Source organism: Propithecus coquereli, unplaced genomic scaffold, assembly GCF_000956105.1.
Source record: "Propithecus coquereli isolate 6110/MARCELLA unplaced genomic scaffold, Pcoq_1.0 Scaffold171, whole genome shotgun sequence".
Lineage (NCBI taxonomy): Eukaryota > Metazoa > Chordata > Mammalia > Primates > Indriidae > Propithecus > Propithecus coquereli.
Window position 1 is genome coordinate 5,900,166 of NW_012141747.1, and position 13,346 is coordinate 5,913,511.

Consider the following 13,346-nt stretch of genomic DNA (forward strand, 5'->3'; position numbering starts at 1 on the left):
GTACTAGCTAATCGGGAGGCTGAGGCGGGAAGATCACTTCAACCCAGGAGTTCGAGGTTACAGTGAGCTATGATTGCGCCACTGCACTCCAGCCTCCACAACACAGCAAGACCATGTCTCAAATAAATAAATAATAAAATAAAAAAACAAATAAATACAGATACTCAGCACCATTAATTATTAGAGAAATACAAGTTAGAAATTACAATTAGGTACAATTTCACACCTACTAGAAGGACTCAAATGAAAAAGATTGGCAATACCAAAAGTTGGTAAGGGTGTGGAGCAACATTGTGTGGGGGTCTGAAATAGTACAACCACTTTGGAAAATCCAACTTTCATCCCCTCGCTATTTACCCAAGGGAAATGCAAGCATTTTCACAAAAAAGACCTTTACAAGAATATTCATAGCAGCTTTATTCATAGTACTCCAAAACTTGAATCAATCCAAATATCCACAAACAGGTGAATGGATAAATAAATTGTCATATTTATATAATGGAATACTAACAGAAATAAAAAGGAATGAAGTACTGCAACAACACGAATGACTCTCTAAAACACTATGCTGAGCAAAATAAGCTACAGAAAAAGTAAGAGTGCCATAGTATGATATCATTTATGTGAAGTTATAGAAGAAACAAATCAAATCTATGGTGGACAAATCACAGTGATTGCCCCCCAGGGGTTGGGTAGATTTACTGAAAAGAAGCACATGGCAGCTTTCCGAGGTAATGAAAATCTCTACCCATGGTGGGTACACAGTTACATCTGTCAAAACTCATTGAACTACACACTTTAAATCTGTGCATTTTATTATTTGTAAACAACACTTCAAAAAAAAAAAAAGAGTCACCATTAAAAGAATGAAAAGCCAAGCCACAAACTTGGAGAAAATATTTACAACACACACATCTGGCAAAAGATTGTTCCCCAGGAAAAAAAAAAAGAAAGTACAAATCAATAAGAAAAATATAGCCAAATGGAATAATAGATAAAAAAATATGAATACATTTTTTTACAGATAAGGAAAAACAAATGTCTTATACATATGAACAGGTGCTCAATTCTCATTTATAATCAGGAAAATGAAAATTAAGGCCATATAAGATACCATTTCACATCCACCAGATTGGTAAAAATTAAAAGACTGGGCAACATCAAGTTCTAGTGAGACTGCAGAGTTACAGGAATTCTCATACCATGCTGATGAGAGTGTAATTTGGTATAATCACTTTTGCTTTGAGTTTCTCTTCCACTCCTAGGTATATAATTTAGAGGAAGTCTTGCACTTGTGACCAAGAGACATGTACAAGAATGTTAACAACAAAATTATACCAGCAAAAAAAAGATATAACCTACATGTCTACATATACCACATAATTGGTGGTGTAATCATATAGTGGGATATACACAGAAATGAAAAGGAACTGCAGCTACACATACCCATATAAAAAAATTTAATGTTGAGCAAAAGATATAAGACAGATAAATACAGACTGAAAGAATATATTTATATAAAATAAACAGTATGCTGTTTAGGATTTTCTACATAGGTCAAGAATTAAGAAGAAAAGCAAGCAGATAATGAACACAAGAGTCAGGATCATGGTTATTTTTTTGGGTGAATGGATCTGCAAAGAACAAACAGGGACCTTCTAAGATGCTGACAATTTTCCATATTTTAAGCTGGGTGGTGAGTTCATGGGTACTCATTTTATTCTTCTCCTTTAAACTGTACATATACATTTCATACACCTTTTGTGTATATATTCTATAATATAAAAAACAAGTAGAACATTGTGCTAAGTAAGTGACATAAGCCAATCACAAAGGATCACCTATTGTATGATTCCATGCATACGAAATGTCCAGACTAGGAAAATCTATAGACACAGAGAGTAGACTGGTGGCTGTATAGGGCTGGGGAGGTGGGAGAGAAATGGGGAGTGACCACTAATGGGTATGTTGTTTCTTTTTGGGGTGAGGATAATGTTCTAAAATTGATTGTGGTGATATATAACTCTCTGAATATACAAAAAACTATTGAATTGTACACTTTATATGAGTGACTTGTATGGTATGTGAATTATATCTCAATAAAGCTTTTATTAAAAAAAGCAGGTAGAGAAGTGGGATGCACAGAAAGGCTCTGAATGGGTGACAAGATGGAGAAGCTGACCAAGATGACAGTGAGACAGTATTACTCTGTAGCAGTAGTTCTCAAACTTTAGCACACACCCAAATTACCTGGAGGGCTTGTTAAAACACGTATTGTGGGGCCTCATCCCCATATTATCTGATTCTGTGGGTTTTGGGTAGAGTCAAGAATATGTACTTTTTCCTTTTTATTTGTATAAATGTAAGGGGTACCGTGCAGTTTTGTCACATGGATATATTGCTTAGTGGTGAAGTCTGGCTTTTAGCATAACCATCACCTCAATAGTACACATTGTACCCATTAAGTAATTTCTCATTCCTCACCTCCCACCCTTCTGAGTCTCCAATGACTATTAAGAATCTGCATTTCTAACAAGTTCCTGGGTAATGTTGAAGCTGCTGGCACAGGGACTTCACTTTGAGAACTGCTACTCTATGGTGTCCAATAAATACACATTAGATGAGTGGATTAATGGATGGATGGGTGGTTGGCTGGATGTTTGGGTCAGTGAGAGCTGAATGGTTGGATGGCTAAAGGGTGGATGGATGGATGAACTGGTGGCTAAAGATTGGATGGATAGAGTTCAGAGTAGCAGGGCAGAAGGCAGGGTTGGGGAAGGTGTAATGTGGAAAGTAGCATAAAGAAGGAGTTGAAGTCAAGACCTAGTTTCTACTGGGTTCACCACCTACTAGCTACGCAATATTTGGCAAGGAACTTCGCCTTCCTGAACCTCATTTTTTCTCATGTGTGAGGTGTGGGTCAATAATGCCTATGAATCTTCCATGAGCTAATACCCTTGGAAAAGCCTAGCACAGAGCCTGGCATACAGTGGCTGCTCTCTACTCTTCGCTTAAATCTGATTATTACCGTCGTATATTACTGGGCTGTACTGTGTAGTTGAGACTAGAGGCTTGTAATTCAGGTCCAGCTTGTTTCCATAGTGGCCAATGCTGACCTCGAACTGGATCAGGTCGTTGAAGTTGGGCATCATGGTACAGGAGAGGAAGATGACACACAGTCCATACTTTTGGCGGTTCTGGTGCTTCTAAAATGATACCCACCCCCCATCCCCAGTACATGAGCCAAGGGATGAACAAGGCTATACAGACAGGCAGGGAAGCAAGGATGAGGTGCCATGTGTCTTTCAAAAAAGCCATCTTTGCTTCTCTTCAGGGTGAGCTAGACCATAATTGAAACCCCCCTCACCACGTGGCCCATTTTACTCAGCCAGCTTTTGTTCCCTCCCTTTCTGAAATCAGACAGGTGGGGGGAGTCTCCCTAGGCAGGATAGGCTCTGAGTTGGGCCACCCCATCCTCATTTCAAATAGAGGTCCCTCTCCCTTTTTGCCTAAACTCCCTCCCTCAGAAGAGACATGGTGAGCAGGGGTGTAACAGCTGAGATTAAACACACACACACACACACACACTCACATCTGCTATTCATGGCTCTTCTCAAGCTCCCCTCCTCCTTCTGGAAAAGGTGAATCTTTCCATTTCCTGCCCCAGCTGCCTACTATCCTCCCAACTTCATCTGTTCCCAGCATGCCTCCCATGTGCTCAGGCCCTCTATCCATCACATCAGCCCCTCTCGTTTCTGTTGCCAACCTCCAGGCTATTCTTGCATTCCCCCAGTTTGTTGACTAGTTCAAGTCTCCCCATCTTAAAAAATAACTCTCTTCCTCCCATCTGAACCCCTATTTAGCTATCACCTAATCTCATCTCCTTCAACTTGTTAATAAATTAATTTATTTTTATTTTTTAGAGATGGGATTTTGCCATGTTGCCCAGGTTGGTCTCAAACTCCTGGGGTCAAACAATCCTCCCACCTCAGCCTCCTGAGCCTTGCTTTCTTCCACTTTTCAGCTAGGGGAGTCAGCCTTACTTCTTATGTCCTGTTGGCCTCTGGCTCTGACCATTCTATTTCCAAAGGGTCTCTGGAACCTGCCCTCTCCTCCCAATAAGGCTTTATCCCCATTTCTCTTGATTGAATGACCCCAACTTACTCCCCTCCAGTCTATTGTTAATACTGCCCCTCCTGCCCTTTCCTGCTTCAGTAGTCCTCCACTGGCTTTAGGAAGAAATCCAAATACCTTAGATCGTTTTATGAAGCCCCAAGAAACTAGTTTACTAATGGACATTATTTGTCTTTAACTAGATTAGATATTTCTTAAACTGAAATCTTATCTTGTCTTTACTGGATCCCCTGACCATCTGGGACTTGGCACAGCATGAAGTCCCCAGCAGAGGTTTAATGAATACGCAGGCAGATTGAACAAGCATTCTTAAAACCCAACAACTTGTGGCCACGGCCTCTAGCAGGGTTAGAAACTGGGGCCCACAGTAGATCTGGGGCAGGCAAAGGAGCTCTCTGTTTTTCCCTGGGTTACCTGTTTCCCATGGTTACCTCTATCATGGTCACTTCATGGGAGAGATCCTTAATCCTGGAGTCTTGTTGGGACTTGATTTGGGTGATTACCTCTAGGAAGACTCGGCCTCGATAAGCTAAACCATCCTTAACAGAGTCAGAAATACACTAGGGCAACAGGGAGGAAAAAGGAGAAAAAGGATGAGAGAGAAAGAGCAGGCAAATCTCCCGCGAAAGCCCCTGCGGCAAAGACAAGGTAGTCTGGTAACTGCTTGCCTGGGGCTAGCTCCAACCACAATCCCAGGGAAGAACTCCTGATAGCCCAGGCACCCCCATGCCGGGAAACCTCCAGGCCCTGAGCCGCGGCCTTAGCACCCACCACTCCTGTTCACGCACCGTACTTGACGGACAACTCCAACGGGCCTGCTCCCCACGATGCTCCAGGCTGGGCGGGGACTGCCATAACCACTGAGTTTGCGCCTCTCGTCTGACCAATCAGGGCATACCCTGCCTCCTTCGCAACAGTGATTGGTCTAAGGCGAGCGCACATGACCCGAGGAGGCCAATTAGAATGCTTCCCGGGCTTCCCTATTAGAGGCGGGTGACCAGGTTCCCAGCCGGGCTGTGGTAGGAGAGGATAAGGAGAGGGGGGACATCAGGAGTGGGAGAGTGAGATTCTCCTAACGGCATCCAGGCTCTGGTGCCTCCGGCTCCTCCTCACTCAGAATTCTTTTTTTGTTTAACTCATCCGGAGTCGGGTTTCTGGCATTTACCACCAGTCTTGAATAGCCTGTGTGCTTTCCCTCATTTACCTGTGCGGTGTCCTTTGTCTTGCATGTCCTTTACACAAGCTGAAAATCTTACCCAAGTTCTTATCTCAAAGCCCCTTCCTCGGTGAACGCCTAGAGCACTCCATCTGTTCCTTTCTCGTGCCCCAGGCTTCATTGCCTCTGCCAGAGTGCGATGGATGGAAACCAGGGCCGGGGCCTCCCGGGCATTTCCCAGGTCCCAGTGCTTTAAACGTGGTCAGTTTTACCTCTACTCTAACCTAGTTGACATGAGAAGCTTACAGAGCCTTCTTCCTGGATCCTGAAAGGGGCCTTTTTCCCCCCGTGGAGAGTCAGAAAGCTGGGGCCAAAGCAGGGTAGGAAGCCAGAGGACACTCCTGGAAGAAGAAAGGGTGAGAGGGAGCAGGGCACAGGTAGAAGAGGCGCGGGAGGGAGGGTCTAGGGCTTTGCTTGCCTCCTATCTCTTCTCCAGTGGACGAGATCTGGTTGATGAACAGGCTGGCAGTACCAATCTCATCCTGGCAATCCCTCCTGGAGCTGGGGAGAAACAGACTCTGCAAGCTGAGCCCTTGCCTGGGTCTCATTTCTTCCTTCCTTGTGTATGCTTCAGCCTCGGCCCAGTTGCTCACCAGTCCAAGACTCTGAACTTGATGTAGCTGGAGAGGCAGGGCATCTGTGAGGGGAAGGAGAGAGGAGCAGTGGGTGCACACTCAGATGGTCTGGTCCTCGTGGAGATTTTGAGAGCAATTGGGAAGTCCTGAGTCTGGGTCCAAGGCCCGGTTCACTTACTAATGAGCCATTTAATCACAGACAAGCTGGATTTAGCACAGAGCTTATGGAGCTTTGGCTTTAGGGTCCCCGACTTGCATGGGGCCTGGGACTTGTCATAGGATCATTTTTGTACTCTCCTTTTTAAATGCCCCCCCTAATTACATAACCTTCAAGATCCTTGAGACGTGGGTCTGCCCTGGCTGTGGATTCACACAGCCCTTCAAAGTCTGAATGCACGTTCACCAAACCATCTCCTGGAGAGGTAGCGGGCCTAGAATGTCTTCATCAAGTCCAGCAGTTAACTTTTTAAACTGCAGGACATCTATCTCCTCAAAGAGTAAATGATAATAGCTGCCATTCCAGGAGGATTTCTGTTGTCCCTTGCCTGTGCCGAACAAACTCCATAGACCAGCTGAGTGAATTCTCCCAACAGCCTCATGAACCATGTGCTATTAGTGTTCCCATTTTCACATGGGGAAATTGAGGCACAGAGAGATTTAGTCCCTGATATTCTCATGCTACAGGAAGGTGCTGAAGTCTCAGAGCTCCTGACCACTCTGCCATAACTCAGTGACGGCTGTGAATGTCCCTATATATAGACATGGAATGAAGCCCATGGAGGCAGAGGGACCTGCTCAAGGTCACATAGTAAGCAGTGGAGTCAGGATTTGAACCCAAGCTTTGGAGTCTTATCTCTACTCTGCAATATCCTTCCCTCAATTATTACAAAAAAAAGAAAAGAAAAAGAAAAGAAAAAGAAAAAAAGAAAAACTGAAAAAATGGGAAAAGAAAAAACCCATGTGTAAAACAGAGCTGCTGTGGTTGAGTCCAGAGTAAGACCCCAAATCCTCCAGCTGGGGCCTTTTCTCCTTATAGCAGTTCTTGGGACAGAATCTTCCAGTTTTCCACTTTTCTTGTCTATTCTTCCCCTGCCCTGATGGCTGGGGGGCCAAGGAGAAGTGAGGAAAGGGCTTTTCAGGTGGGCAGCTGGTTAATAAGAAAGAAGGAAATTGCCCAGGTTAAGGAAGGACAATGGGAGGGGAGAGATGGGCACGATAAGGCATCCAGGTCTTCTAAAGTTACGAATCCTCCGAATTCAGATTTATGGCTGAACCGTCTTTTCATCCACACTGCTAGGAATTCTCCTCCCCTTTCCCAGTTCCTTATCTGGTGTGCTGTCTCCCCTCCTGCCCTGGGACCCTCAGACTGGCCACTGGCACAGGCCCATGTTCAGCAGTGCCCTCAGCTCTGCTCTCTCCTGACCAGCTGGCCTCAGATGCTACCATTTGTGTGGCCCCTCTAAAATGTCTTCCTCCTTTAAGAGTCTGTAAGATCAGTGCATCTATAGTACTAGCTAATCGGGAGGCTGAGGCAGGAAGATCACTTCAACCCAGGAGTTCGAGGTTACAGTGAGCTATGATTGCGCCACTGCACTCCAGCCTGGGTGACAGAGTGAGGCTCTGTTTCTAAAAAAATTTTTTTAAAAAAGAGTCTATAAAATCATCCAAGGAGGGGGGGATTATGAGGAATGGTTGAAAATAATGACTCACCAGGAGGCAGACTGGGGAAGCTTCAAGAAGCAGCAAGGAGGGGGTTTAACACACTGACTGCCACGTGAGTTGTATTTAACTCAGGCTAGTTTTGACCCCGGGCCGCATGAAGCAAAACCCTGCAGTTGGTTCATGAAAACCTTACTTGTTAATGTTCTTATTGTTACAATTAATATTGACAATTTAATTCTAAAAATGTGGATTGTGTTGTATATAATTCAAGTACAGAAAACAATAAAAAATAACAAATTAGAAAGGATCATTTTGTTTTAATAGAACACTGTGGCCCCAGCAAAATTTTTTTTTTCCTAGTGTGGTAGTCAGTGTGTTAAAGGAGGGAAGAGGGAGCTCATTAGCTAATGTTCTATCTCAAGTAAAGTACAGGAAAGCTGAACACTTTTTGGGTAGCAAAATCAAAGTCACATAAAGTTCTATGCACTTGCACTTAGGAGAGAGCTCAAGTTCTCCCAGCACTGTTTGTCCTTATTTTACACACAGCTTTTAGAAGCCTGAAATAGAGTCAAAAGGCCAATAAGATCCACTAGAGCTTCAAGAGAACTGTTACCTACAAAAGCTGGTGACTAAGAAGGACTGAAACACTATAAAAATCGGACTACAGAACCCCACAAAGAAGAGCATCTTGGGGCCATTTAGTGTAAGGACAAATAGCCCAGCATTACGTATAGCCCGTATAAAAACTATGCTCCCATAGTGCCTCTAGGCCATCATCAAAGAGCTATAATTACATCATTCAGGGCACTTTGCATAGAAGATAAGAAAATGTATGATATGATTTAGAATGAGTCTTTAGAGTGATTTGTTTTGTTTTGGTTTTTTTTCTTTTTCTTTTTTTTAGTTGTCCAGCTAATTTCTTTCTATTTTTTTTAGTAGAGTCGGGGTCTCGCTCTTGCTCAGGCTGGGCTCGAACTCCTAAGCTCAAATGATCCTCCCATCTCTGCCTCCCAGAGTGCTAGGATTACAGGCGCGAGCCACCAAGCCCGGCTGTTTTGTTTTTTAATGTGTGTGAAAGAGCACATTTAAGTTCTCTGGAAACTTTATTATTGCTTAATACTGGATAAAGTTAAACATAAGCCTATCATACCATCGGTCATTCCACTGCTGCATATGTTCCCAAGAGAAATGAAAGCCTATGTCCACACTAAGATTGGATACAAATGCCTACACAACTTCGTTGTAATAGCCAAAACCTGGACACTATCTAAATGTCCATCAGCAAGGGATGGAGAAGCCAACTGTGGTGCATCCATGCAATGGAATAGCACCCGGCAATAAAAGGAATGAACTACTGATACACACAGCAACATGGATGAGTCTAAGAATAATTAGGCTGAGCGAAAGAAGCCAGACCAAAAAGGGCACATACTGTATGATTCCACTTATATGAAACTCCAGGAAATGCAAGCTGATCTACAGTGCAATAAAGCAGATCAGTGGGTGCCTGGGGATGGGAGGAGGGATTGCCAAGGGGCATGAGCAACTCTTGGGCTGGTAGACGTGAGATAAATTTGTTATCTTGATTGTGATGATTTCTTGGGTGTGTACATATTTAAATGTACAATTTGATACATGTTAAAATATGTACAGCTCACTCTATGTCAATTGTACCTCGATAAAGCTGTAAAAGTAAAGCTTTCCGTAACATATGCTGGGCTTCCCCGCACTCCCTTTCAGCCACAGCCCCCCTTGCTGTGCTTGTTGGCCCCCTCCTTCCATCCACATTCCCTCACAAACACCTGAACTTCCCTTCTGTGTGCAGGGTAGTGGGGCTGGGCGGCACGATGGGGCAGCCATACCTGGATCTGGAAGGTCAGGATCTGGTTCCATATCGGGTTGTCGGTTGAGGTGGGTACATACGTCTTGAGCTGGGAACATCCCAAAGCATTGTTAGTGCCAGCCTGTCCCCTCATCCCTCCACTGGCCTCACCTTCCAGCCCTTCCTGTCCAGCCCACAGATGGACGATGTCTGCACCACAGAGATGAGTGGGCTAATTCCTGGCCTAAAGACACTTGGACAATTTCTCAGAAGCTACAACTTCAGTCCTTTGTGTACTTATCTCAGAGAGTTTGCCAGATCCAGATTCCTCAATATTTTTCCTTAGATCAACTTTCAACTGACTTAATTTTTAAATAGGTATAGGGCTACTAATTTTATTATACGAGTGCATACACATCGATTTTATTAGATAAATTCCAATATCCCAACAGAAAAATAGGCAAAAATACAGCCGATGGCAGCAGCATATCCCTTTTAAAACCATTAATTGACTTAATTTTTAAACCTAGCCTTATTCTAAGCAATGATATCTGTAAAATCAAGTGTTAGTTGGCCTTGTTAAACTTTTTAAGGTACACTAAGACAAACACAGAAATATCAAAATTTTTGAAAAATCTGTATCACTTACCACCCAAGAATATCTCACCTGGCTCCAGGGTACCCAAACCACTCACTGGGAAAATAATACTCAATGTGGTAGTTTTAAATATGCCCACAAATTCTTTGGAACGCCCCTCTTCAAAAGGTGGACATTAATTTCCCTCCCCTTATGTATGGGCTGGATTTAATGACTGCCTAGTAACAACAGATCCAGTATGGTAGAAATGATGGCTTGCGAATTCCCAGAAAATAAACATAACTTTAATCTAGTATTCACCAAATTAGGACCCTTTTTTATGCATAACACCCATCAGCACACTTTGGAAAATTCTAATTTGTATTCATGGAGGTTCATGGAATGTCAGCAACTCTCTTGCCCAGAACCTGCAATTTACAGATGAAGAAACTGAGTCCCAGAGAGGTGGTGACAGTTTTGATGTTGTTTGTTTGTTGGCATGTTGTTCGCTCATTCATTCCTCCATGTATATTTGGTTTTTACTGGGCACCTTCTCCATACGAGGCCCTGGCACAGCTCTGGCATGCAGAGGGGAGACATGGCCACCACCTCCACAGAGTTCCAGGTCCAGGTCGCACTGCCCCTTAGTGGAAGAGCTGGGATACAATTTCTGGGGTCCTGCCCATAAGCCCACTCTCTTTCTCCACTCTAGTTTTTCTAGGTGCCAATTTCTCTAGGTCTCACTTTCTTTTCTACACTTACCTTTTCCCCAATTAGTTCCACCTCCAACATAGGATTCACTGACTGGTGTTTCTCTGTGAGCAAGAAGTTAAAAGACTTCTGAGACAGCAGCATTTTTTTTCTTTTCAGAAGGAGGAAGTGAGGAGGTGACAGAACTTAAAAACCTTCCCCCATAATTTAGTTTGGTGCCCCCTGGGCAGACCTGTCTGAAGTTACCACTCCGTTCCTTCTCCATGCACATAAAGGCATGGGGTGGGAGTGGGGGGCCATAGGGAACAGAATGTCTCCCACACCGAGAACAGAGATGGTGACTTTCAGGTAGCCTGTCACACCACTGCCAGGTTTATTTGGCTGGCAGAGGCCTAACCATTTCCTCAGGAGTGAGTGACCTGGAGAGGCAGAGGGGCAGTGGGAGAAGAGCCCATCTGGGCAACAAAAGGCATCAAAGACAGGCCAGGGGCCTAGGGCCCATTTGAAAGGGTGTCCATGGAACCCTCATAAAACAATTCTCAGTGGATTTCGGTCTCAGCCTGCCACCCCACTCCAAATCTTAAGTTACTGTCAAAAGGAATGGGGAAGCTTCCTGAGGATGCAGGGTGCCACTGTGTAGGGAACCTCTGGGCCACTCCCTCCCCTGCCACCCTGACTCTAACTGAAGTGAAGGTCCTCTGCACAGTAGATGAAGAACTGTAAATAAGCCATGTGGATCGGAACTGCCGTTGACTTGAAGATCTGAACATCGGTGTCTTCGGCCCTGTAGGGCAGCTTTCGATCTACCTGGAGAGACCAGAGAGCTGATAAAGTCAGGGCCATGGGAGGTCACAGCCAAGGCCACCAGATCTTGCTTCCCCAAGCTCCCACTTAGTGCAGGGGGAATGGGCCAACCCTGTAGTGACACAGCAGACAAAGGAGGGACGTGAAGGTCAATGGCCAGTTTGAGAGCCGGGGTATGCCCCGAGGAAGTAGCCAGGGTAGGAAATGTTACTGGGGTGTGGGGGAGGGGCAGCCTCACCGGGGCCTGGTCTCCCACACCGAGAACAGAGATGGTGACTTTCAGGTAGCCTGTCACACCACTGCCAGGTTTATTTGGTTGGCAGAGGCCTAACCATTTCCTCAGGAGTGAGTGACCTGGAGAGGCAGAGGGGCAGTGGGAGAAGAGCCCACCAGTCTTTGTTTCAGGAGAGAGAGGTGGAAACCTGTCTTGTGTATTCCAATTCCCACCCAGTGGCAGAGGAAAATGGGAGTCACTCCGACCACGAAGCAATGAGAGTGTACACCCAAGGCTACCAACTGTGGCCTCTAGGAAAGAGGGACCCCCTTTCCACCCTGGGAACCTACTGTTGTTACTGGCCTGGTCTGGAACCAGACACTATAGAGGTAAGCATTTTTCCCAGCCCGAATCCAAATCTCAACCTTGTATGTATGCTATGGCCAGAATGTGATGAAAACCTCCACTGAAACTTCAATCTCCCAGTACTGGCCTCAAAAAATAGAATTCCAACCTAGGCTTGCAATAAAAGGTTAGCATTTGACCCAAAGAGATACCCTGAGTTTTTCAGAGAAAGATGCTATTGTTATAATGTAACATAAAATACTATAAAATACAGTAAAATATTATCGAGTACAGAAAATAATTTGTACCCACTACTACTCCCTCCACCAATATGTTGAACATATGGGGATTTTGAGGTGTTTTGACCTTTGGCTAGATTTTTCTCAGAAGACATGTATGTTTGCAACAATGTTACCTACCTGGAGAATGGTAGACAAATCCAATATCTGTCTGAAAAGACAAGGGTTGAGTGAGGATTAGTTAGGGCCTCCAGCCAAGATTTGTAATACCAACTAACTCAATTACAACACTAGCTACCAGTGCTTGAGCACGTTCTCTGCTCTAACTCCTTTAATCTTTACAGCAACCTGGAAGGTAGGTCCATTATCACCTCCACTGTGCAGAGGAGGATATTGAGTTTGAGAGAAGTGCCCAAAATCTTACAGCTAGGATGTGAGAAAGCCTGTGTGGAAAAGATCCTTAATGCTATGCTGCACCACCCACCTGGCCAACACAGCCTTGACTCTTCCCTATCCCTGAGTGAGGCGGGGAGGATATCGCCCATCCTGGGGGAAGAGCATGGCCAAGGTAGGAGTTGGCAAAGAGAGCACGGGTTTTCCCTTTCCTCTGGGAGAAGGTTTCTGATGAAAGCCTGAGGGATGTGGTGCAGGATTGGAGGTGATATGTGCAGGGCAAAGTGCCACAGAGGATTTGGCGACTCTTGTAACCCACATCTGAAGGCTCCACAGATCAATCCCAACATTCTGTATGTAGGGCTGCTCCAAAATTCAGTCACTCCTTTGGGTTAGGTAGGCAAAGACTTCGTAGATACAACAAAAGCACAGTCCTAAATAGAAAAGCTAGATAAATTGCACTTCATCAAAACGAAAAACATCTGCTCTTTGAAAGACACTGTTGGCCGGGCGTGGTGGCTCACGCCTGTAATCCTAGCACTCTGGGAGGCCGAGGAGGGAGGATCAAGACCAGCCTGAGCAAGAGCGAGACCCCTGTCTCTACTAAAAACAGAAAGAAATTAGCTGGACAACTAAAAATATATAGAAAAAATT

General features: G+C 44.6%; 1 protein-coding gene across 1 annotated transcript in view; it reads right to left on the reverse strand.

Moving 5' to 3' along the window:
* The window catches only part of FER1L5 (fer-1-like family member 5), a 51,889-nt gene that overhangs the window by 25,071 nt on the left and 13,472 nt on the right, over positions 1 to 13,346 (reverse strand). Inside the window, exons 5-14 of the mRNA XM_012641877.1 lie at positions 12,480 to 12,510; positions 11,740 to 11,855; positions 11,381 to 11,504; positions 10,749 to 10,801; positions 9,450 to 9,518; positions 5,944 to 5,987; positions 5,769 to 5,851; positions 5,597 to 5,691; positions 4,566 to 4,694; positions 3,029 to 3,206 (exon numbers count right to left, since the gene is read on the reverse strand). Coding sequence (XP_012497331.1) covers positions 3,029 to 3,206; positions 4,566 to 4,694; positions 5,597 to 5,691; positions 5,769 to 5,851; positions 5,944 to 5,987; positions 9,450 to 9,518; positions 10,749 to 10,801; positions 11,381 to 11,504; positions 11,740 to 11,855; positions 12,480 to 12,510 — 922 coding nt within the window. The remainder of the gene's footprint in view (positions 1 to 3,028; positions 3,207 to 4,565; positions 4,695 to 5,596; positions 5,692 to 5,768; positions 5,852 to 5,943; positions 5,988 to 9,449; positions 9,519 to 10,748; positions 10,802 to 11,380; positions 11,505 to 11,739; positions 11,856 to 12,479; positions 12,511 to 13,346) is intronic.